Source organism: Carassius gibelio, chromosome B14 (assembly GCF_023724105.1).
Source record: "Carassius gibelio isolate Cgi1373 ecotype wild population from Czech Republic chromosome B14, carGib1.2-hapl.c, whole genome shotgun sequence".
NCBI lineage: Eukaryota > Metazoa > Chordata > Actinopteri > Cypriniformes > Cyprinidae > Carassius > Carassius gibelio.
This window is the reverse complement of record NC_068409.1, coordinates 14,134,602-14,158,668: the sequence shown is the minus strand read 5'-3', so window position 1 is coordinate 14,158,668 and position 24,067 is coordinate 14,134,602. Positions and strand designations below refer to the sequence as shown.

The 24,067-nt window shown below is 36.3% G+C and overlaps 1 protein-coding gene across 3 annotated transcripts in view; it reads left to right on the top strand.

Annotated features, from left to right (window-relative positions):
• Positions 1–24,067, top strand: part of LOC127971573 (PDZ and LIM domain protein 7) — a 42,969-nt gene that overhangs the window by 15,155 nt on the left and 3,747 nt on the right. For 2 of the 3 annotated variants that reach the window (XM_052574673.1, XM_052574674.1), the window contains exons 3-12: positions 3,603–3,754; positions 7,246–7,276; positions 10,943–10,959; positions 11,372–11,410; positions 13,027–13,181; positions 14,639–14,675; positions 19,687–19,748; positions 20,239–20,476; positions 21,771–21,951; positions 22,849–22,969. In XM_052574673.1, coding sequence (XP_052430633.1) covers positions 3,603–3,754; positions 7,246–7,276; positions 10,943–10,959; positions 11,372–11,410; positions 13,027–13,181; positions 14,639–14,675; positions 19,687–19,748; positions 20,239–20,476; positions 21,771–21,951; positions 22,849–22,969 — 1,033 coding nt within the window. Of the gene's footprint in view, positions 1–3,602; positions 3,755–7,245; positions 7,277–8,806; positions 8,983–10,942; positions 10,960–11,371; positions 11,411–13,026; positions 13,182–14,638; positions 14,676–19,686; positions 19,749–20,238; positions 20,477–21,770; positions 21,952–22,848; positions 22,970–24,067 lie in introns of all 3 variants that reach the window. The other variant, XM_052574675.1, reaches the window with a different exon arrangement.

Sequence of the window (24,067 nt, the reverse complement as noted above, 5' to 3'; positions counted from 1 at the left end):
AGAGTTCCAAAATGCTTTGAAAATACTAATTGATCTTGTTCGAATTCGTGCTTAAGAAAGAAATTCATAAAGGATTGAAAAAACATGAGAGCGAGTATATGATGACAGAATTTATTTTAAAGTGGAGTATCCTTTAACAAGTGAACTGGATCAAGTTCCTGTGGAATAAAAAATGTTCTTGATGGCATGCATTGTTTCTCGTTTTATTGTTTGATTATACAGCCAGGACTGGACTTCCTGCTTTTACACACACACACACACACACACACACACACACACACATATATATATATATATATATATATATATTTTTTTTTTTTTTTTTTTTTCATGGTATAAAGCCTAATGAGTAAATTGGTATTTAATCATTATCAGGGTGACTTGCCACCAACTGCTGGCGTTTTATATATATATATATATATATATATATATATATATATATATATATTAAAAGTAGTGTTTCATGTTGTCACTTCACATTTAATAGCCTCTTAGAATGAATTTGTAATGTAAATTCACAGAGCCTCCTTTGAGCTGCAATAGACAGTGTGTAAAGTACATCTAAAGCCAGGTCAGATGCTGTTTCTGTGCCACCTATACTGCAAAGCTGGGTGTTGGTTCATACAGAGTTCATCAGACAGCCTGAAGCCTCTTACGTTGTTGATTTAAATTTCAAAACACAATTGATTGATTTTTTTTTTTGTTTTTGTTTTTTTACCAAACCTCATCACGCTTTAAGAAAAGTTTATTTCCATCACACTGTAAAGTGATCTAAAGGAAAGCAAGTGTGTTTTGTCTATTGGCATACATAGCCTATTACGTGTTTTTTTATTTATGCTATTATAATAACACCGGGTCACCAACTAATGAAAGATTGAATAAATTAACACATCCTTCTTGACTCTTCAACTGAATGTGATGGTATTTAAGAAGCCTTTAACATTATGTGCTCAACATTAAATCTGTAACATGTAGCCAACATTAAGAATAGGGTTGTGCCGGTGAGGAAAATTTCCCATTGATTAGTTAACTTATGACAACACCAATGTTATTTGTTAATCTCTTCTGTAGATTTTGATCTTTTTAACTTGTTATGATATATTGTTAATTAAAAAAACAACAGTAAAATAGTACAATAATAAAAAAAAAAAATCGCGTATTGCCTACTATAATCAAACTAATAAGACGGGTGACATAAAATACCCATATTATAACAAATAGATAAAATATATTTGGAAATCGCCCTTTAAAACGAAGGCTCTGTTTGTGGTTCACAATTATTTTATTAAAAACAAAGACAAATTCGCTTATATTAATATATTTTTTATATTTTATATAATATATTAATTCTATATATATATATATATATATATATATATATATATATATATATATATATATATATATATATATATATATACATATTTTTTTTTTTTTTTTTGTTAACAGACGTTATATTGCGCTTTTAATTGTCTCCGCTATCGTCCTGTCAATCATACTCGCGGGTCATTTTCAGTAAAAATGTATTTCATCATCATCGGTACCAAGTTCTGACTGCTGACCGAACACTGGTCATTGATCCTCTCCCGCTCGGCGCTGTCTAGCGCAGCTTCACCACACAGATTTAACTCCGCACCGCTAATTAAAACGGGCTGGTGGCAGACTAATATTTAATATTTCTGATGTAAAGATTTCTGTGAAACGCGTAAAGTTGCACAGAAGAAAGCCCAACAGGACCTGCCCTGCACAGTTTAAGAATCGGTAGCCATAGTAACGTTAGAGGACTATTATTTTGTTGAACAGACCTGAGCGACAACTGATGACGTCACGTGCTCAGATTTGCTTGACCAATCGGCGGAAGGGGGCGTCTTAGGACCGTCCACATGTGGAAAACGAATTTTGAAGTCATTTATTCGTTTTATGCCTCTGAACTAAAAAACGAAAAATCAAGCCGAAATCTCGTTTTTCGTTTTTTTCAAAAAAACGAAAAACGAATAAAGGGGCCGTTTTCTCGTTTCTGCTTATTTCATTTCAAATTGGAAAACAAACTATCAAAACGTACACGGACCTTGGAGGTTCATATTTTGGTTTTGCTGTTCCAGTAATGAACAAGCGATAAACGTAAATCTGTGACTTCTTTGGCATAAGTCAGGGACATGCATGTGAATGTGACTCATGCGTTCCTAGACATGACACACAGAGCGTCATTTCCCAGACAGAAGTAGAACATTTTCCATGTTTCAAAATTTGGATATTAATTTCCATGTAACACCGGCACTAGCATATTTCCCTACATTCTCTTCCCTTTCCCTTTTGGGCGATGCCTCTGGCCTTTTTCTGAGTGATTTATATGCTGTGGCTCACTTCATTGCCAAGTCGGTCTTATCTGAAAACGCTGCACAGTAAGACTGTAAAAGTCAATGCTGTGTTAAAGTGCTGGGTTATTTTAGACTGGCTTTTTGTTATGATGAAGGGTTTACCAACAGTATTATGTCGTGAGTTCTTTGTGCTGTAGACTTTGCTTCCTCTCAGGTGTGTTTGTTCTTGTGCGGTTGAGTTTGATTGATTGGAAGGTGCTGCTTCTTTCTCTGCAGTGGCTTTAGAGTTGACATGGATTGAATAGATGAGGAGCTCAGCTCGAGGTGTGGTTGGCTAAGATCCATTTTTAGCTGATCTTGCTTTTAAATCTAATGCCTGTCTCATTTATTCAGGCTGATGAAACTAAAGTGCTTTTGAATGCTTGTAAATTAATGTTATTTTCTTAATTAAATAATGACAAAGAACTTGATAGAACAGGTCTGCAGGTTCCGAGAAATGTTTCTAATCTTCTCTTTTGCTGCTGGCCTACTTAAACAGAGAGCACTGAATTTAGACATTCAGAATCCGGGTCAAATTATACTAAATTCAGCAGCTTTTAGATGTCAAATATATCAGTTTATTCCTTTTGGAGATTCATATTAGGGTGTTGAGGCAGGCAACACTATGCTAAAGTTCACATTTGGGGTTAGAAGAAGAAATAAGCTAACCTCATGCTTTAAACCCTGATAACTTGTCCAGTGTTAATTTTTTTTTTTCAATTAACCATATTTTTATAGACTTTAATAGTCAATTCCACTAGACAGATGAGAAAACAAGCTAATTGGAGTCATGTGTTGAGACCAGAATAGTCACAGAGACTTGGGAGTGAGCACTTTAGGCTTTGGCCATTAAGAAACCACCTTTTAACTACCCAAAACAGCTTAGAAACCAATTGGCAATGTGCTTTAAAACATTCTTTATTTTAGAGTACCCTTGCAACCACTCACAAAACCAATGTATTGTGTTTATGTGTTCCTGTGGCTCAGTGGTAGAGCATTGCGTTAGCAGCACAAAAGGTTGTGGGTTCCATTCCCAACGAACACATGATAGGTAAAAAATGTTAGCCTTAGTATGTCGCTTTGGATAAAAGCGTCTGCTTAAAAGCATACATTTATGTTTTCATAACCACTTGCTATTCAAAAAAGATTAAATCTGGTTCAGATTTAAAATGTTTATAGTTAGTCATCTCATGACACTTCATTACATACAGACTGACTAATGTTTGCTCTCTGTGGCTGTTTCAGCTGACCCCAGGTGGTAAGGCGGCCCATGCCGGAGTGGGTGTTGGGGATTGGTTGGTGTCCATCTCTGATGCCAACGCAGAGGAGATGACCCATGTGGAGGCACAGAACAAGATCAGAGCTGCAAGCGACTCCCTCGCTCTCACTTTGAGCAGGTACACACACACACACACACACACACACACACACACACACACTTACTCATCGCATTTGAGTGTCAGTATCACATGGAGAGAGGATGACTTCACAGGAAATTGAGTTCTTTGGTTAATACATCACTGTTAACCCTTTTATTACAGTCTTGAAAGATAGACTGTGACTTTTACAACCCATGTTGCATTAGAATCAACAAAACAAAGATACTCAGACGTTTACAGCTGTGATGATATCAAAGAGCCTTCAAAGAGCAGTTTCCTGGACTTTGGAAGAAAAACTAATTTTGTCAGACACTATTTACCTTAGTTAATAGTATTTTGGTAGTCTGTTTATGGTGGGTTACTATTGTTTTGTTCAGAATGATGAAAGCATTGCTTATAGAGTGCAACAGTCCAGCCCAGAAGTAAAAATCACATTTATTTTCTTCATAGAGATAGAAATAGTGATCACATCACATTGTGCCATGCTGATAATTTGCCTTGGTAGCTTCTGTGGCATTTAAGCAGTATTAAATGGCCTCTAGATCTCTGGGCTTCTTGTTTTGTGCAGACGGTATTAAATGCATAGAACAAATCTTTCAGTTTCTTGTAATAAAACTCTCCGATGGCTCAGACGACTAAAGGTAGAGGGCTAAAGGTAGAGCAGATAATTTGGAAGCATAGTGGTAACTCCGTGACTTGAGCTGACCTTCGCTTTCCAGCACGGAGATGGGAAAACTCCAATGCTTTGGGATGCAATTTTGAAATCGCTTACATTGCACTACTTTTGGGCAACTGCAGAAAGGAAAAGCCCAAAAAAAGGAACATTTCAAATGGACCTTACTGCCCTCAGACAGACCATAAGCTACTGGTGGAAAGAGTCTAATGTCTGTGGCTAAGAGATGAGTAATGGGAAAGATGAGCGTAGTTGCAGAGTGACCGATGTGCTTCTTCCTGCTCTGTCATTAGGCCGTCCCTGTGATCAACACAAGAAGATGAAGAGCCTGTTTAATGGTCCAAACCACAGCTATGAATGTGGTATTCTTCCTTTTTTGGGTGTGTGAGAATCATTTATATGTCATCACATAGGTAAGCGCTGGTAGCGGTTAGTAATGGCCTGTTTAAGTGAAGAGGGATAAAAACTTGTGCTTGAGTTATGAGAAATGTGTCTCCATCGATAAAACAGGGCTTAGCTCATATATGCATGACTCCAGTGAATATATGCAAAACATTTGTCAAACCTATCGCAGGTTTACAAAAGATTTAAGCAGCACAATTGTTCCAGGACTGAAAATAAATCAGCATATTAGAATAATTCCTAAAGGATCATGTGACAATGAAGACCGGAGTAAAGGCTAATGAAAATTCAGCACTGCGTCACAGAAATAAATTTCATTTTAAAGTATATTAAAATGGGAAACCAGTATTAGAAATGACAATAATATTTCACAATATTACAGATTTTTATAAATTTAAATACATTTTTAGGGTGAAATATAACTTTGTCTTGACACTTCTTCATGAGATTAAATACCCCGTCATTACTTAGGGCTGTTTCAGGTCAAAGAGTTTATAGAGATTCTCTCTATAAAAAGTGCTGTGGAATGAGGGAGGACATGAATGAGGTCGGTTCAGTCATAAAGTGTTCATGATGCAGAGATTTTCCTATTCTCCAGACAGCTCTTTGTCACAGGCCACATCTTTGGAATGCTGGGAGACGGGATGAGCTGATTGGAGGTGCGAATGAGAGTGGGCGTGTCCTCATGAGTCATATCGCCGATGGTTAGATGAAGTCATTTCATTGTGGAGTTTGTTGTGACATAACTGTGAAAACATCTGTTTGTCAAAGTTCATAATTACCCCTTTGCCCAGTACGCTGATAGATGACTAGTTTCCTGACTATTGTTTTGGGAAGCTTTGGTTGTCAGACATGTCAGTGTGTCTGTCTGATAAATTACAATGTTTGCGTCCCATGGAAAGGCAAGCTTGAAGACAAACGTCTGAGCATGTCTGTATTTATTCCGTAGTATACTTTTATTACAGAGGGTGGTTTAGTTTTGGTTTACATGGCCTTTGATAGCCATTTGGGCAACCTCTTCAATTGTGGTTTCTTTAAACACAAAGTCTCTTTTTAGCTTTGTTGCTTTAGACGGTTGTCCTGGTTTGCCCTTCTTGTGTGCTTTTGGTCAGTGTTCAAGTTTAATTTGAAATCAGAAGAGATTTGTCTTGATGCTGTTGTAATTTTGTCAAAATGCGATGACTTTCTTTTGCCTGTGAAAATTTCATCTTTGCATACAAAGTGAAGAAAAGCTGGTATAATGAATTTTAGGAAAACATTGCAAGATTTATATATTTGTTTGTGTGTCTACCTTCCTACCTACCTTGCAGGAAAACCGATTTGAAAATAGAATATACAGTTCAGATATATATTGCAACTGTCAGTGTGTGTGTATATATATGTGTGTGTGTGTGTGTGTGTGTGTGTGTGTGTGTGTGTGTGTGTGTGTGTGTGTGTATATATATATATATATATATATATATATATATATATATATATATATATATATATATATATATATATATATATATATATATATATATATATATATATATATATATATATATATATATATATTAGTCAGTTGCACTGGACACTGTTCATTTCCTCTGCCATTTCCTGTAATAGATAACTCTTGTAAAACAGTCTTGTTGTGATATTTGCTTCTACATTTTCTCTCTAAATGGCTATCTGTAAGCAGGCCACTGTGCAAAAGGACACCATGGCTGACATAGGAAGTGGTGTATAGGCACAGGAAATTCAGACTCATGTGGAGGTCACAGATGAAATGCAACTCTTTTTACTAGACGGTCCAGTTTAGGCCAGAAGTTCTTGAATACAGTGCTCATCTTGAGGACAGTGATGATATTGGATGTTAATACCATGGTGCTTTGATATTTGGAGCGCAGCAAACAACACCTTTTTTTTTTATTTAACTGTGTGATTGTATGATTCTCATGTTCATGTATCATTGGTCTTTAATGTGATGCTTTAGGGTACTTCAAAGTAGCATTTGAAATGTTTTTGTTTATAGTTAATACAAGAAGAATGCGCCAAAGAAAAAAAAAAAAAAAAGTAAAAGCATAGTTGGAAAAAGGTCTTTTTAAGATCTGTTTTGAGTGTTTATGACTTCATTTAACTAGATTATTATTATTTTTTTTTTATCTGATACATTGCTATTCCACATGTTTGAGTCACACATGTCAGCTCAAAATCATTTGGAAACCATCAGGTATTAATTCACACTTACAGCTGCAACATTCCTTTCAGACTGACAAAATGGGATTTGAAACCAGAAAGAACCGATTTAATTCCCATGAGTCTTGTTGTGTTTGGAAAAATATCTGTCTGTCCATTAGACTGTCCTTAGTTAACATTTTAAGCATTGCAGTGAAAGAGAGTAATCTTTATGAATGAGCTCAAGTAAATTCTTTCTGTGCTTCTCTCTCTGCAGAGCTTTTAATCCTGCTGGAGGAGAGCAGAAGGTAAGACAGCTGCCCTTTTTCTCCTGTGTTGGACAGAACTGCGAAGCTTTCGCAAGACCCACTTAACCAGCTCCTGATATCAGAAGAAGCACATTTAGAGTGGTTCTCCAGTTCTCAGCTGCTTTGAATACTTCAGAACTGAGCAAACACACACTAGCTATCTAAATCTCTTGCCATAGATGTTTTTGTTTTTATGTAAGGTCATTATATATTTATATATAGCCCCTGAAAGAGAACTTTTTCACTCTTAGAATGAATTAATATATAGAGTAAATATTTTACTATTTATGTATGAATATTTCTGTTTTTTATCTTTGAGGACATCCTTGGACTTCCTAAATGAAGTTATTTATTTATTTTTTTCTTAGATTTAACTTATTTCTTGGAATAACTTTGTCCCCAAATAATATCGAAGTTAATTCCCAAGCACATACTCAATTTCAGCTTTCAACTAGTGTGATTTCACAGCTTTCATAGCTCATTCATAACTCATTCTCATGTAAGTTTCATGGCTCTTTTGGCTTTCATGTGCTGGTTGCAGTGTATTGCGGAAGTTTGGGTGGTTTGTCTGTTTTCCAGTCTGATTCAAATGTTCAACATCTTGCTTTTGGTCTTGTTTAAACCTTCCTTCAACAATTTTTGGTTGAATATGCATCGCCACAGAATGCACAAACCCAGACTGAATCTGCATTTCCCAGTAGGGCCACGTGGGCATTGTATAACAGCAAAAGTTAATAAACTTACAGCTTTTACATTTCGATTTTTAACTATAGAATTTCAAGCTTTAACTATATTTGTGTAATTTGTATTTATTATTATTATTATTATTATTATTATTATTATTATATATTTTTAAATATATAATTTAAATGTTATTTTATACAATATTTTGTTAAACATTCTATGTGTGTGTGTGTGTGTGTGTGTGTGTGTATAAAATGTGTATATGTGTGCAATGTATGTAATTGTTTTGTTTTATATTTGACACAAATAGCAAATATATTTAATTAAATGAAAACTGTTAACTTGTAAAATAAACTTGTACAATTTTATTTTGTGTAAAGGTAAAAAATTTAATAAAAAAAAATGTCACTCAGATTATTATTTCATTATGAAAACTGAAACAAATCTCTAAATGAGATTGGGAGACACTGCGCCCTCATGTGGCTGCAAAAGCCCATAGCACGGCTCTCTGCAGCAGTGCCTGTTATAATCCAGGTCATATCAGTTATAGTTTTACTTTCAACCCAGTCAGAAGCAGAGTGCAGCTGAAATGAAGGAGGACCTTTTAGCTGTACCTTGGCCTGTTCTCAAGATAAATATTTGTGTCCAGGGTGTGTTCGCGCTTCTCAAACAATCCCCCTCCACTCTCACTATGCTCACAATTTGCTGTGACAATCCTCTCATTTAGCAAGGATTAAGCCTTTAAAATTGTGTCTGGGATTGTGCATTAACCAGTGCTGCCACTAATGTGTGTGCATGATTTGACCTGCATGGTGTTGCTTTTGCACTGTCTTTCTCCACACTCAGGATTCACTCGCACCTGCATCCAGTCAGCCCAAGTACTCATTCGCACCGAGCACGGCCATAAACAAGATGGCACGGCCGTTCTCTGCAGCCCCTGGCAATGCCAGCAAGGGGCCCGTCATCAAGCCGGTGTCATACGCCCCCAAGCTTAACTTCAACTCGCCGCAGACTCACAATGGGTAGGTGACCAGCCAGCCAGGTCTCCGACAGAGACCCGGCCTCATATCCCATCTTTAAAACAAGCTTTGATTGCCACGGGACGTTCTTGATGAGCTCAGTCCACAATAATGAGCTCGTCATTCCCAAGGCTGCGTGTTTCTGGCGATGCAGTGATGCCATTGTCTGAATTGTGTCTCTGAAAGTTTAAGTCTGTGTTGCGTTCCTACATAGTGAGGCAGGAGATTCGAGGTCAGCGACTTGAAGGGTCTGGCCTGCAGTGTTTTTCTGGATTTGTTGTGTGTGCTTGTGATAAACAACATGGCGTTAAGCAGCTGTGTCTGTTTTCCTTGTTGGAACAGGCTGTTGCATCACCACCCCGGTGACCAGACTGCTCTGGGATCCATGCGAACAGGCCGTCTTCATCTGTTTTCCTCTTTGCCATCCCTCTGCGGGGACATTCTGCACCTTTTTCTGAATTTTAACAAGCACTTTTATTTAAGATGATCAAAACAACAGCTGTTAGCAGTCAAGTCCGGTGGAGTCAGAAGCTGGAAAATTGTGCTGGTTTTTACGTAAACACCTGAAGGAGTCTGTGAAGGTCTAAGGTTTTGATCTGTCCGGGTCGAGAAGGTTGAGATCTGTCTTTAGGCCAGGACTTGATGTTGTCTGTTGCTGTTTATAGAGTCGAGACCCTCCCATAAAATCTGCTGAGCTCTCAAAGTGCCGTTACGGCCCCGGTGCTGAATTACTTAACAGCCTTACTTGGAAAGGCTCCTGTACGAATCCACCTTAACACAAGTTTCCTCACAAACAAATTGCATGAAGGAGATGTTCTATTCAAATAGATGTGCTCTTTGTTTTATTCAAAAGGTGAAAAAAACTAAGACTTGAACTTCAGTTGGATTGTGGGAACATTTTCTGCTAAGATCCAGAGTAGAAAGCTCTGAAGTTTTGCAGTGTGTAGTGGAGGAAACGCGAGGGAATCAGAGATCGGCTGCTGGAGCTTTGCGAGTGTGTTTGCGATCTAGCACTGTGTGTGTGTGTGTGTGTGTGTGTGTGTGTGTGTGTGTGATCTCTCAGATCTCAGTCACGTCAGCATTCTGAGCATGTTTAAAGCACCGCACACCTACAAGCTTGTTTTTACGACTGTTCACTGAGGGCCACTGTTGCTTGCAGTCTTGATGGAATGATACCAACAAACATGTTCAAATTAAAAGTATTGTATTCTATAAGTGTGTAAATATTTGGTGATATTTGTGTCTGACTGTCTGTGTGCGTGTTTGTGTGTAAAATATATGCATATAATAGTGGTTCTTATAATTAATTATGAAACCCATTTTTGTCATTATGTTTTGAAAACTGTGATGCTTTTTTCCTGAATTATCTGAATAGAAAACTAAAATAAATATAATAAAAAAAAAATAAATAGATTTTTGTTGTAACATAACTGTCTTTACTGTCACTTTTGATTAAATTAATGCATCCTTACTAAATAAAAATTATACAATTTCTTTTCTTTCTTTTCTAATTGCAATTTTGCAGTTACTGGAAAACATTACATTTTAAAAGACTTGAAAATATAAAAACCAATTAATTTTTATTTTAGCAGTGTTGTGGGTATATGTGTGTATATATATATATATATATATATATATATATATATATATATATATATATATATATATATATATATATATATATTCCCAGGCTTAGACAGTTGTGTAAATTTAATAAAATATATATATTTTTAATTTTTATTAATAATAAATAGATTGCTCATGTTTTTTTTTCTGTTTTTTTTTTTTTCGTTTTGTTACTTAAAACACACAGTGTATTTTTTCCCCAGTTAAAACCCCCCAGTTTTCTTTGTTTGTGTCTGCATCCTGTCTTTCTAAATGCTGTTGATCCTTCTCTGCATTTCTGTGTTATTTATTTCTAAACTATTCTCTCTTTCTCTTTATTTCTATTGTCATTCTACAGATGGAAGTTCTTGACAAGTTAGTAATGCCTTTCCTTATTTCCCTCCTGTTTTGAGAATTGCGTGCAATTATTGTTTTTGGCCTTTTATCCTTTTCATATGTTTTTTTCCTAATTTGAATGTATCCTTCCCTATTCCCAAGTCTGCATTCTAGCAGCTCTGGCTTTAGGAGATGGCAGATTTCTCACATCGAAGCTGCCGTCTCGCTCTGTAATTATTCACTGAGGGATCGTAAATGTACAGCTTTATTCCAGCCAGCGATGATATTTCAGACGGCAGTGGACGGCCTCCATTCTCTCAGTCTAAAGCCAGGCTGCTTTAATGGACACTTGTGTTCTTTGTTGTTCTGCTCCCACTCTTCCTCTCTATTGTTATTTGTGTTCCTCATCCTGTTTTTTTTTTCTGTCTTCCTTCACTCTGCCGTTCATTAGAGGAGAAGTCTTCTGTGAGGAGTTGTACCCTGAGGGGAAGTAAGTGCTGAATGCTTGTGGCTCTAATGCTGTTGCTGAAAGAGCGTAGACCTGCTGCTGACCTCACTAATAAACTCTTGCTTTCCACGACATCAGACCGTGTTTCATTGCTTTTTCACTCGGTAGTTGAACTGTATTGAAACACGGCACTTTAGCTGATGGGTCGTTTGAAACTATTAGCAAATGTAGTCGTGCACTCTGAGTGACTTCAATAGAGCATGAAGCACTGATGTGGAGCCTGAACTGAAATCACATTTCGTGGGTGTTTTGATTTATTGTTTTGTGTGCATGTAGTTATGAATCTGATGTGTGAAAACAGGGTTTTCAGCCTTTACAGACCCAGGCCTCACCAGACTCTCAGCCAGCTCACGGACCTCAGTTAAATAATAATAATCATTATTATTATCTGTTAAATAACTTTAATGGAGACTATTAACATTGTTACATTAAATAATTTAATGATAAAATTAGTAATGATTGTCTGTGTCGTTTTTGACATTTTATACATTTAGCAGATGCTTTTTTGCAAACACATAGAGAGCCAACAATATGTAATAAAAATTTTATTAGAAATCTGGAAAAGGAAACCAGCCCAAGCACTGTTAGCATTTCATTATTAAGTAATACAATTAAAAACTATTATGCAATTTGATAAAAATACAAATTAATAACTATAATTAACAAAAACGCAGACAATTAACAAATAAAATGGTTAAAGGAAATTATGAACATTTGTTTATATACACTAATTGTTACTTTTTTATTTATTTATTTGGTTAATTTTTTTTAAATATATATTTTGTTTACTTATTAATTTATGTTTTATTTTCCTTTTATTTCTAATCAACTTAGTGTAGTTATTTTTGCTGTAAATAATAAAAAGTATACATGTAATTTTTAATTAATATTAATAGCTATAATTAAATCATTAATAAATGAAATGTGTAAAAATAATGAGCATTCTTAGTTAAGAAAGAATTAAATTGAGTAAAATTAGAAATTAATAAAATTATTATTAAACAATTGGAAATTTAATAGAAAATAAATACAAAATATTTTTAAAAGCCTTACTTCAGGTTGAAAACCCTATTGCTAAAACATCACCTTATAAAATTTACTGTGCTAATCATAGTTTCTGCAACATTATATATATATATATATATATATATATATATATATATATATATATATATATATATATATATATATATATATATATATATGTTGCAATGTTTCTGACCAAATCAGCAGTTGGTATTATTGCAGTTATTGTTGCTGCTACACCAAGCTATCACCGATCTATTAGAGTAACTATAGATCGGTGATAGCTTGGTGTAGCAGCAACAATAACTGCAATAATACCAACTGCTGAATTGGTCAGAAACATTGGTTACCATGGTAAGATTTTGTAAGGGGATTCATGCACCCCAGGTTTTTATTTTAATTTTTTTATTATCATCATGTATTGCACATTCCCTCACTGTGTTTGGTTAGTCGTCTCTTGCCGTGCTGCACACATTACGTGAAGCCGATTTTATTTTCTTTACATTTTTTGTTCGCGGTGTGCTGTGCTGCTGTGGTGAATGAGAGAGGTCATGAAGGGCTCCTGTCTGCAGGCACGGTCTGCGGGTGGAAAGCATGCCCTGCTTCATCCCCAACGATCGCAGTAAGAAGAGACTGATCCAGGATACGGAGGATTGGCAGCCACGCACCGGCACCACCCAGTCTCGCTCTTTCCGAATCCTGGCCCAGCTCACAGGCACTGACTTCAGTAAGTCAGACACGTTCAGACCGCAGCCTGTCAGCGCCGTATACTCCTCTCAGAGCACTTGTGTTTCTCATTTGGGGTCTTCTGCATAAACTCATTTGTGTCAACGGGTTTCTTTGGAAAGATAATTTCTCTGAGTCAGTATTTTGTGAAGTAATGTGGAAAAAGACATTCCTAAGAGAGGGTGGGAGTTAGGACCAAAATCTTCAATCATGATAAAACTTTTCATACTGTTCGCATACTGGGATATCACAAGGGCATTATTTGTGCCAGAAATTCAACCAAAACTATTTATTTATTTCCCCTGTAATTTAGTGTTATTTTGGTTTTTCATTTTAATTTTTTTTAACTAATCTAGTTTAAACTAGAAATTTTATTTAACTTTTATTGTCTACTTTTATTTGAAACCTAATTGACACAAACCAAAATATGCCTTTTTTTGTTTTGTTTATTTTATTTTCTCCTTTTATTTGGAACTTAAGTGACAAAACGAAAGAAGCTTCTTCGTGATGAGATGTTTAGGTTTTTGTTTTGTTTTGTTAATATTTGAGTTCAAATAATGAATGAGTAACATTTAAAGTCGTTGTAAAATAGCTGGTACGCACACATCTATGAACTTTACAATTTTAATGCTAAAATGATATTCAATATAATTTAATGTTACTGTTAGTTAATTTGAATAACTAATGTTACTGTATGAAATTATATTCATAATTTAATTTTACTTTTAATTAATTGGATTAACTAATGTTAATGTATTAAATGCTATTCATTATAATTTCATGTTACTGTTAGTTAATTGGATTAACTAATGTTAATGCATCATAAAGTTTAGGGAAGAAGCGACACATTGCTAAGAAAAAAAAAACTACTTAGTGAAGTTGTCAAAGTAATCTTTATTTTTTTGACTTTGTGTCAGATTTTTGCATTGTATATTTACTGTGGTATAAACCGGTTGACACATTTTTAGCAGCACAGTAAATACAGTTGTAGCTCCCAGCCCTGTTCCTAAGTTCCTTAAAAAAACTCCCTTTCCTAAATCCCATCTTTACTTAGTGGCAGGGACTAATCTGAGTGTAGGAGGGCATGAAAGCATGTCCTAGAGGACACAACCGCTGATCTGATATTGAGAGTGGGATCATAAAGAAGTGGGAAATGTCGTCTATCTGTAGCTTAAAGGGTTATGGCCGAGATTTTCTCCTTTATGTGATCTAGAGCCTGAGTGGCTTTGATTTGCTCTGGAGTAAGTGGTAGGAAAGAGGTGTTCAGTCAACCATTGTTGCTGTACCGAATCTGTACATATCACAGGATTGACTCTCATGTTAAAAGGTGATGGGGAGTCCCTTTACAAGCAGCGGTCTTCAAGTGTTTTGCAGCGTTGTTCAGTTATTGGCAGTGGATTTTATATTGTGTTTGTGTCTAACGGTTGGTCTGATCTGTATCTCTCCTGCTTTCCTCAGTGCAGGACCCGGATGATGAGAACATGAAAAGGTCCAGGTAAAGAACTGCGTGAACTTGCTAATGAAGTGTGGTTTGAAGCATTAAATGGCTGGCTCTGACCTTTTAGCACCTTCATTAGGAGATCACGGTGTTCAGCTCTCTGCGGAGAGACGCTGAAAATATGCTTTGATCCGCATTATGAGCCGTTGTCTGATCTGTGCATTTGCAGTATAGCTTCATACGCCGAGTGCTGTGTGCCTTATAATCAGACCTTCACAGAGTCCTGCCCTCAGATTTCTGCAGAATATAAATGCCTTTCTTGCATAACATAGAGTTTCATCAATATAGATTACAGCGTGTCAGATACCAATTCAAATTCATTGATTTTTGATGGGAATGATGCCTCATGTAGAGGACAAATGCAAGGGTTTATGGAGTTCTGTAATCCGAGAGAAATTTTGCCATTCCATTAGGCCACAAGAGCAGAGGAATTGACTTTTAAATACAAAAGTTTAGAGTCAGTGAGATTTTTCAGAGGAAATTAAAACTGAGGAAGGATGCTTTAAACTGATCAAGGAATGTATTATATTACATAAGATTTCTAATATTACATAATATTTTAGTTTTAAATAAACACTGTTCTTTTAAAGAATCCTTAAAAAAATTCAGATTTTCCCACAAAAATATTAAGCAAAGCAACACTGGTAATAAAAAGTTTTCTATTTTAAATTGTGATCTTTTTTAACAATATTACTTCTTCTTTTTAAAATTTTCTTTTATTTATTTTTTTACTGTGTTTTTTATAGGGATGCACCGAAATTTCGGCCACCGAAAATTTTCGGCCGAAAATGGCCTTTTCGGTTTTCGGCCGATAGACTTTTATCACCGAAACAACCAGCCGAAATATTGTGATGACGCAAACAGAAGACCTGCACGTGCACCTGCATAGCGCAGACCACGAGCTCCACGCGACATTCACTTAACACCAGTGAGAACATTCTCTCTCTTCGTATTCCTTTATTCGCAGCACTAAAACGTCTCCTAACAAAGAGATTAAGACGGACCACGAAGTAAAAACAAAGAAAAGTACAGTCTTATAGAGTCTGTTAGCACACGTCTCATTGAGATCTTTTCGGATCCTCTGCACTTCATCGCGAATGTGCTTGATCCGCGTTATAAAGACCATTAACGTTACTTGGATGCGGAAATAAGGCAGCGCGCACAAGAAATGATCCAGGATGCGCTGGATGCGGAGAACCCGCGTGGAGACGGAGAAGCGCCAAGCGCAGGAGACAGAGATCAGAGCGCAGAAAAAAAGACTGATCTCTGCACCAGATGAGTGGCATGCACCATCGGTGTCTGATATGTTCAGTGGAATTCTGCAAGAAAGTGCCTCAAATAATAATAATACGTTGGCTATTTTGTTCTTAGGCTACTATATATATATATACACACACACACACACACACACACACACACACACGAACATACATACATAATATCAGATTGTAGCCGTATTTATGCTAGATTTCTGCTTTAATTTGATAAAAATGTTTATTTATGCCCTGGCCCTATTTAAATACACTCTCTCAAATATTTCTCAAATGTCAGGCAGATGACAAGCTCAACTGCTCAACAGCTAGATGGTTAACTGTCTGAAGTCCCCATCCCCAGAAGTGATAACAGTCTTGCCAACTGGAGAAGTAATGCACTTTCTAGTCCTGCATAGAAAAATTTCAAATGCACTTCACCTAAATGCACTTTGTTTTTATGAGAGAACTGTTCATTTTACAACCTTTCTGCAGGCCAGTAGGCCTGTACATTATTATTAAATATACACATGAGTGGGATACATTTTTAGTTTGAATTTTATTTTATACTGTGCATTGTTGCAATGTGCTTAATAAATATTTGCATCATTTGTAATTATGTATTTTTATGTTTTTTTTAAATAAGTTATGTAATTATAATTATCTTTGAAACTTTAATATTAATTTATGCAATTGCAATGTCTTAATTTTAGTAAAGTTAGTACACGGTCATAGCAATAAATGCAATGGTACTAATAATTGGCATAATTTCTTTCGGTGTTTCGGTTTCGGTTTTCGGCCTTGGTTTTCTCTTTTTCGGTTTTCGGTTTCGGCCAAGAATTTTCATTTCGGTGCATCCCTAGTTTTTTATGCACCTTTTTGAGCATAAGAGACGTGCATTTAAATTTTAAGCACAATGAGTGTTTAAAGTTGAAATGAGAATTTTACAGCTTTGATACCTAAAACATTCTGAACATCTATGAAAGCAAGAGAATTTGGACGAAATTGAATTTGGATCGAAAATGTACTTTCCTATATTCCCGCTTGATTTTATACCAAATCATTTCTTTCCACACCCTTAAAAAAACATCTTATGCATTACTTTCCATCAAAACTCTCTTGTGTGCAAACGCCCTTAAAACTTTTGGCTCATTAGATTGTGCCGCCAGTAAGCGTGTAGTTCTCTCAGTTCCAAATCCATTTAGCAGGTTTTTCATTAAAATCAAAACCGAAAACCTGAGGGGGAAAAGTCTGCAGATTCTGTCTGGGCCTGGTTATCTACAGATACTGAATTCTGAATTCATCACTACTTGCATATGTTGCATCTTTTATTCCTCCTTCTTTCTGTTTTGCTGTTCTCTCAACCTCATATTCATTCCCTTCTTTTGTCTTTGTGTATGTGCTGGCATGTGTTTCTCTCCTTCTGTTTTGTCCTCACTGCTCTTTTAATTTCCTGTCCTCTTTGGTGCACTAAATGGCAGGGAAAAGTTCCTCTCTGAGATTCAGAGTCCCCGCTATGCCAGGCTGAGAGACTGGCATCACGAGAGATCTGCCCGTGCCCTCAACATCAAGTCCTGAACGCTCTGCCTCCCGGGCATCAGACGGCCGAGGTGGCTGAGATACAGCCGCGCTAGATACAAATGCACCACCGCGTGCCACCTATGGGTGAACACCGACCCCAGCTATACCAGGACAAAAAAAAATAAAAGGGGATTGGGGGGGTTGTCAAGTTAATGAAAAAAAAGTAAAAAACAAATTAATAAAAAATACAAGTTAAAAATAGCACAAACAAATGCAGGCATAATGGGAAAAACCATGCAAACTGAGCCCTACAGTCAAGTTCCCGTTAGGAATATCTGAATGCTGTTGGTGTGACATAGTCTCTTTCAAGTGGTACCTTTCTACAAACTGAAAATCATGTTATTTTATTGTTGTTATTTTTGTGGTTGTTCAGTGGCGTTATCCATCACGGGACTGTTACTATTGCTCTTTTTTTTCTTTCTGATTGTGTTGTGTAGCCCCCCTTGTGATTTGTCTCAACTTTCTTTCTTTTCTTTGTCTTTTCTTTTCCTGACTGTAATTAAGCATAATTAACTATTATGATGTCATCTGATCGCTCTTCCTCTGGATCTGTCTCCAATAAGATAAAAGAATCTGTTGACTCGTGTCTCTGAGAACATAAAACATTGTGAAACACTCTGCTGTCCTCCTTTATTTCCTTCAAGCTATGCTTGTTCTCTTTTCTTCATTTCAATATTTTTTACCATTTTATGCAACTGCTGTTTTCTAGTTGTTTGGAGAAGGGATGGTAACTAACCTTTGTAAATTAACCTATATTTATTTCACCCCAGGCTAACTTAACCTGGTTTAGATAGGTTTTTCAGCAGATAGATGATGGGTTTAGATCTTGCTAGTTTAGCTAACTTAATATTCTAAGCATTGCTTTGTATAAGTATTATGTAGAATTGCCTAAATAGATGGAACTGATTTATTTTGATCAAATTTTATAGCTTCTGGATAAAATTCAGCGCAGTGCATTCTGGGATAGGCTATTTTACTTTAGATTTCATCCAAAACAAGGTGAGAAATGAGGGTAATTTTCAAGCCTACTGTTTGGAACAGACTTCCTGTTGTGGTTGTGCCTATGGTGCCTAAAAATATTGCCTTGGTGGGCAGCACACTAGGATTTGGAACAGAACTGAGATGTTTTTGAGACTGGGTTTTGTGCAAATAAGAGATTAATTAGACATTGTTTGGATTCAGTATGCACAGATTCTAATTTTGTAAAAATTTTCAGCTAGAGATTTAATCGTTCGGTATCTTGCTTTGCCCAGCTGGTATCATTTTAAACAGTGTTTGGCAATAAAAATAAATAAATCACAAGACAGACTTGTTTGGCTTACTTTAGATAAATGAATGACATGTTTAAGCCCAGGGAACTTCAGGACATTAATTATTTTGAGAAGCAATTAAACAACATGCACACATAATCATATACACAAACCCAGAAAACTCATGACTGTGTTCTTCTTGTGCGATCTTGTAGTTATGATGAAGTACAGGATCTGGATGTACTTGTTCATCTAATTCTGGTTATGTATGAAGAAAAACTCATAAATGCTACAGTACAGTCAACTTTTTTTTTTTTTTAGAGCAGTATATACAGTATGCTACAACCACACAATGGTCAGTCACAACTCTTCCAAGGGGGTCCCGAGAAACAAAATGATTTCATATGACAAAAAAAAAAAAAAAAAAATAAATAAATAAAATAAGCTATAAATATATATTTATTTAAAAATAAGATTCTTAAGCTTTTTTGAAAACCTGGATAATTGGGTAGACTAATTTTAGAAGTGATTTCAAGCCTTTGGAACAATCAAGTAACTGTGTAAAATGTTAAAACACCATGAGCGTTTACAATTTTTATTTATTTATAAATTGTTGCTCTTGTTATGCCAAATTTTAATAAATAAGAATTATCATTAAAAACTAAATAAAATAAATAAATAAAATGAAATGTAAATGCATTACATGTAATGTTTTATTTACAATTAAAGCAACAACAACAAAAAACACCTATCTTGTATTTTAACTTGCATCTAAATACATGGCACGAAGTATCTCTTTGTTAAGGAGTGTAATTTCCATCCAGGATGTAGATGTCAGAGGTTGTGCTGTGTAGCTTAATAACATTTTCATTGGCTAAAGCCGTTTTATCAAGGCATGTGTACTGAAGGGAAATTTTCTTTCTACAGTCACGGAGTAACTCCCAGTCCTGCCAAGTCCAAGCCAGCAGACAAACCTGATGAAGTTGAAGGTAAGTACTCTCAGAACAGACAGAATAGATTGACTCTCACAGTACACACTGACTCCCGGCCCAGACTCGCTCCCACGGGGAAGACTTAACTCCCATAAAACAGACTTGTTCACGGAGCGGCCCGGCTGGCTCAGACAGGCCTGATGTTAATGGGTAAAGTAAGACATAAGTGGCACTGATGTGTTTATAGTCAATGATGATAATATGAGTCAATTATCACTCTCTTGAGATGTGATTTATATAAGCTGAATTAAACCATGAGCCACTCCTAATGCTCTCCTCTCGTGGTGTTAGCAGCATTTCGATAGATGTCTTTGTGTTATAGGTTGGTCCCTGGATAAAATCAAGCCATTTTAGACTACAGCTGCACTGGTTTTAATAGCAGCCTATAAATGTACACACTTGTAACAGGTCTCTGTTGGCTCATAGTGAGGAAGTGCTGGAAAAATACATGTATTGAGTTTCATTGTCCTTTTACTTTTTTTTTTAGCGCCAGTTGAAGCACCAACGAAATCTGGTCCAGCCTGCCGGCCGCCATGGGTGACGGATCCCGGTTTCGCAGACCGTTACCATCCAGACAAGACCAGCACAGTGGTCACACAGCACCAAAAGCCGGTCCAACCCACTCCCATGCAGAACCGCAGCTCTATCATGCAGGCAGCACAGCAGAACCCCGCCGACTCCAGCGGCCGCACACCGCTCTGCGCCGCATGCAACAAGATCATTAGGTACGGCTAGCCCTCTACCGCCTCTGGAGTCAGACTTCAACACTGACTCAAAATTAGCAGTTAAAGAGATAGTCCACCCAGAAATAAACATTTGCTGACAATTTACTCTCTCTCAATACATCCAAGATGAGTTTGTTTCTTTATCAGAACATATTTGGAGAAATGTACTGCTGATAAAAACATCACAAAAATCCCCAGTCAATCAGTCAACATGTTGAGCAGAATACACTACTTTTAAATTCATTATTGATTTTTGTGCATACCAATGCGATTAATCACGGAAAATCATGTGATTAATCGCAATTGAAATAATTAATTAATAGTTGCCCAGCACTATTTAAAATACATTATTTCAGTGCAATAAACATGATAATCAGACCCAAAACAGATGTTTTTAGCAAGTATGAGGTGCTCTATTCTGGAAAAGGGGTGGGGAGCAGCAGCTCATTTGCATTTAAAGAGACAGGCATGAAACCTCCGCTTCCATTTATAATAGGCATTTACAAAATAATATAATAAATGATCTGTGGGGTATTTTGAGCTAAAATGTCACATACACATTCTGGGGACACCGGAGACTTATTCTGCTCCTTTTTACAATATGTAATATATGTGTCCTTGGAAAGCTGTGCATTTGTCAGAAACATATCCATCCAGAAGTTTTTAAACTTTAATTCCTTCCAACTTAAATAGGAGTCTTCTGTCTATAATAATGCTCTCTCTAATGGCTGTTTGGACTCTGATTCTGATGGCACCCGTTCACTGCAGAGGATCCATTGATGAGTAAGTGATGTAATGCTACATTTCTCCAAATCTGTTCCGATGAAGAACCAGACTTCATCTAGATCTCATATGGCCTGCACGAGGACAGATTCAGCAAATCGGTTCAGTCATTTTTGGGTGAACTGTCCCTTTCAAAATCCCAAAGCTGACCACCGCAGACAGCCCAATATACCTCCAAATCAATGATGACTATGCGCTAAATGTCATTACTTACAAAACTGAGAGAAAACATGGGGAGGGATAAAAAGGTTGTGTCAAACTTTGTAAGGCAGCAATATTTCTTAAAATACGCAGAGCACAGAAATAGCGCCATGTCCTTGGGCTTTCTACCATGGAGAATCAATACAGAATGGAGTAGGTTTCTGTGTCTGACCTACTATTTCCATTAGAATGGCTTTTGCACATTGAACACTTAAGAGTGCTAAACCCAGCTGTTGATGCCCCAGCTGACCCTTTCACTTCAGTGCAAAAGCTTTTGTTGTAAGGCTGTGTTTGTGTGTCCGTGTTCTAGGGGACGATATGTGGTGGCGCTTGGTCGTTCCTGGCACCCAGAGGAGTTCACGTGCTGTCAGTGTAAAAGGGTACTCGATGAGGGGGGCTTCTTTGAGGAAAAAGGATCCATTTACTGCACCAAGTGCTATGACAACCGTTACTCACCCAACTGTGTCAAATGCAAGAAGAAGATAACTGGGGTAACTGCATTTCCTACTGTTCTGCAACACAAATACACACTGCAGATCCTCTACTGACTGATTCAAAATTAGTAGTGGAAAAGTTTATAACACCATTAAGGATGCTAGTATAACTTTTTGATACTCTATCATTCCAAAGTTTGGGGTCAGTATAATTTAGTGTAATATTATTTTAAAGTAAATAATAATTTTATTAAGCATGGATGAATTCATTTGATTAGTATTGATATTTATGACTTACATTTTTACAGATAAAGTGTAAAATTTCCATTCATTAAAGAACCATGAAAAAATGTATTATGGTTTTTCACAGCAATTTTAAGCAGCACGTGTTTTTTAACATTGATAATACTAAGAAATGTTTTAAGCATCAACATATTATCATGTAACATTGAAAACTGGAGTAATGGATTCTGAAAATTCAGCTTTGCCATCACAAAAATAAATATTTGTAAAATACATATAAATGGTAATCACAAAACGTTATAAAATTCTACTGTTTAATCAAATAAATGCAGCTTAAGGGCCATATGAGGATATATGAATATTTGAATTTAACTTGTATACACACACACACACGTGTTTGCATATCTATGCAAACTGTTTAATGTGTCACATACATACAGAAATGATTGTTAAGCGTTACTAGGACTTAATCAGTATAATACATTAAATATAATACAAAAACTGGGGAACGGAATACAATGTAAGGTCATTTTACGAAGGTATAAAAATATGACAGTATGTAAAAATGACCTCAAAACATACAAAAAGCTGTATATTGATTCTGATTTTATTAAGTGTGTAAAGTGTGTTTGTGTGAGTGGACTGATTTTCAAAGTGTGAATTCATGGATGGCGTGCGCAGCTCGCTCACACCCCTCTGTCCTCTCTGCAGGAAATCATGCACGCCCTGAAGATGACCTACCACGTACAATGCTTCCTGTGTGCTGCCTGCAAAATGCCCATCAGGAACCAGGCCTTCTACATGGAGGAGGGAGAGCCCTACTGCGAGAGAGGTGAGCGACCGCGGCCCCTCTCGCACGCCCGGCCGCACATCTTATCGACAGCCCCTGCTGAGAGCCGAGCACGGGTTCCTGCGGTGTTTAATCATTCAAATGCTGCCACTTCACTTCAGACATCAAACCTGCTCCATACCGGCCCTGCACATTGATTAGGAGCTTTGCTGAGAACTTTTATGCTTGAGAATCTACTTCAAATACACCATTAGTAGAAAGCGCTTAATGAAACCATTCTTTTTTTTTTTTTTTTTTTTACTTTTTTACTTTTTTTTTTCATTCAAATTAGATTGAAATCATAAGACCGATTCAAACTAATGTTGACTATATAAGCACCCCACCTCAAAGTCCACTTTTTACTAACCTATTTGACACTTACATTTATAGGATTGATAAAAAATACAATTTAATAAGGCATCGAGAACATTCCAAGACTGCTTTGAACATGCATTTTATTTTATTTCATTTATTTTGTTTTTCATAGCATATCGGCACCAACAACTTAACTTAACTCAATTTATATATGGGAATAGTGATGTTTATGACAGCAAATAAATGAAAGAAGAGCAGGAAGTTTTGGATTCAAACCTGTTTTGCAAACACTTTAATTTAATTAGATTTTTTATCTTTTCTTTTTGCTAGTGAGACTTGTGAGAATTATGATAAGAAATTATTGGTAGGAGTTGGAAACATTAGATTGAAACCTGTTTTACCAGTGTTTTTATTTCCTGTTTTCTTTTTGCAACTTTCATTTAACGAACGAGTGAGTTTTAGAAAAGGAAATTATTGGGAAGAAGAATAGGAAGCATTAGATTCAAACCTGTTTTGCAAACATGAGCTCCTCAGCTCTAAGTGTCGGATATTATGTGCTACCCACTATACCACAGCCCTTACAGCAGTTCTTTTATTTAGGATATGTTGACGCTTTTATAGGACCAATTAGTCAGAGGTTAGCGAACAGGTGGGAGAAGGGGTTCAGAAACATTGTGGATCTGATTCAACTGATTTGGATTCAGTCATGAAATTTGGCTTGTTTAGCTGTGCATGTTCATTCATTTAGTTTCCTGAGTGGTAAAAAGTTTCATTTCGATTTATATC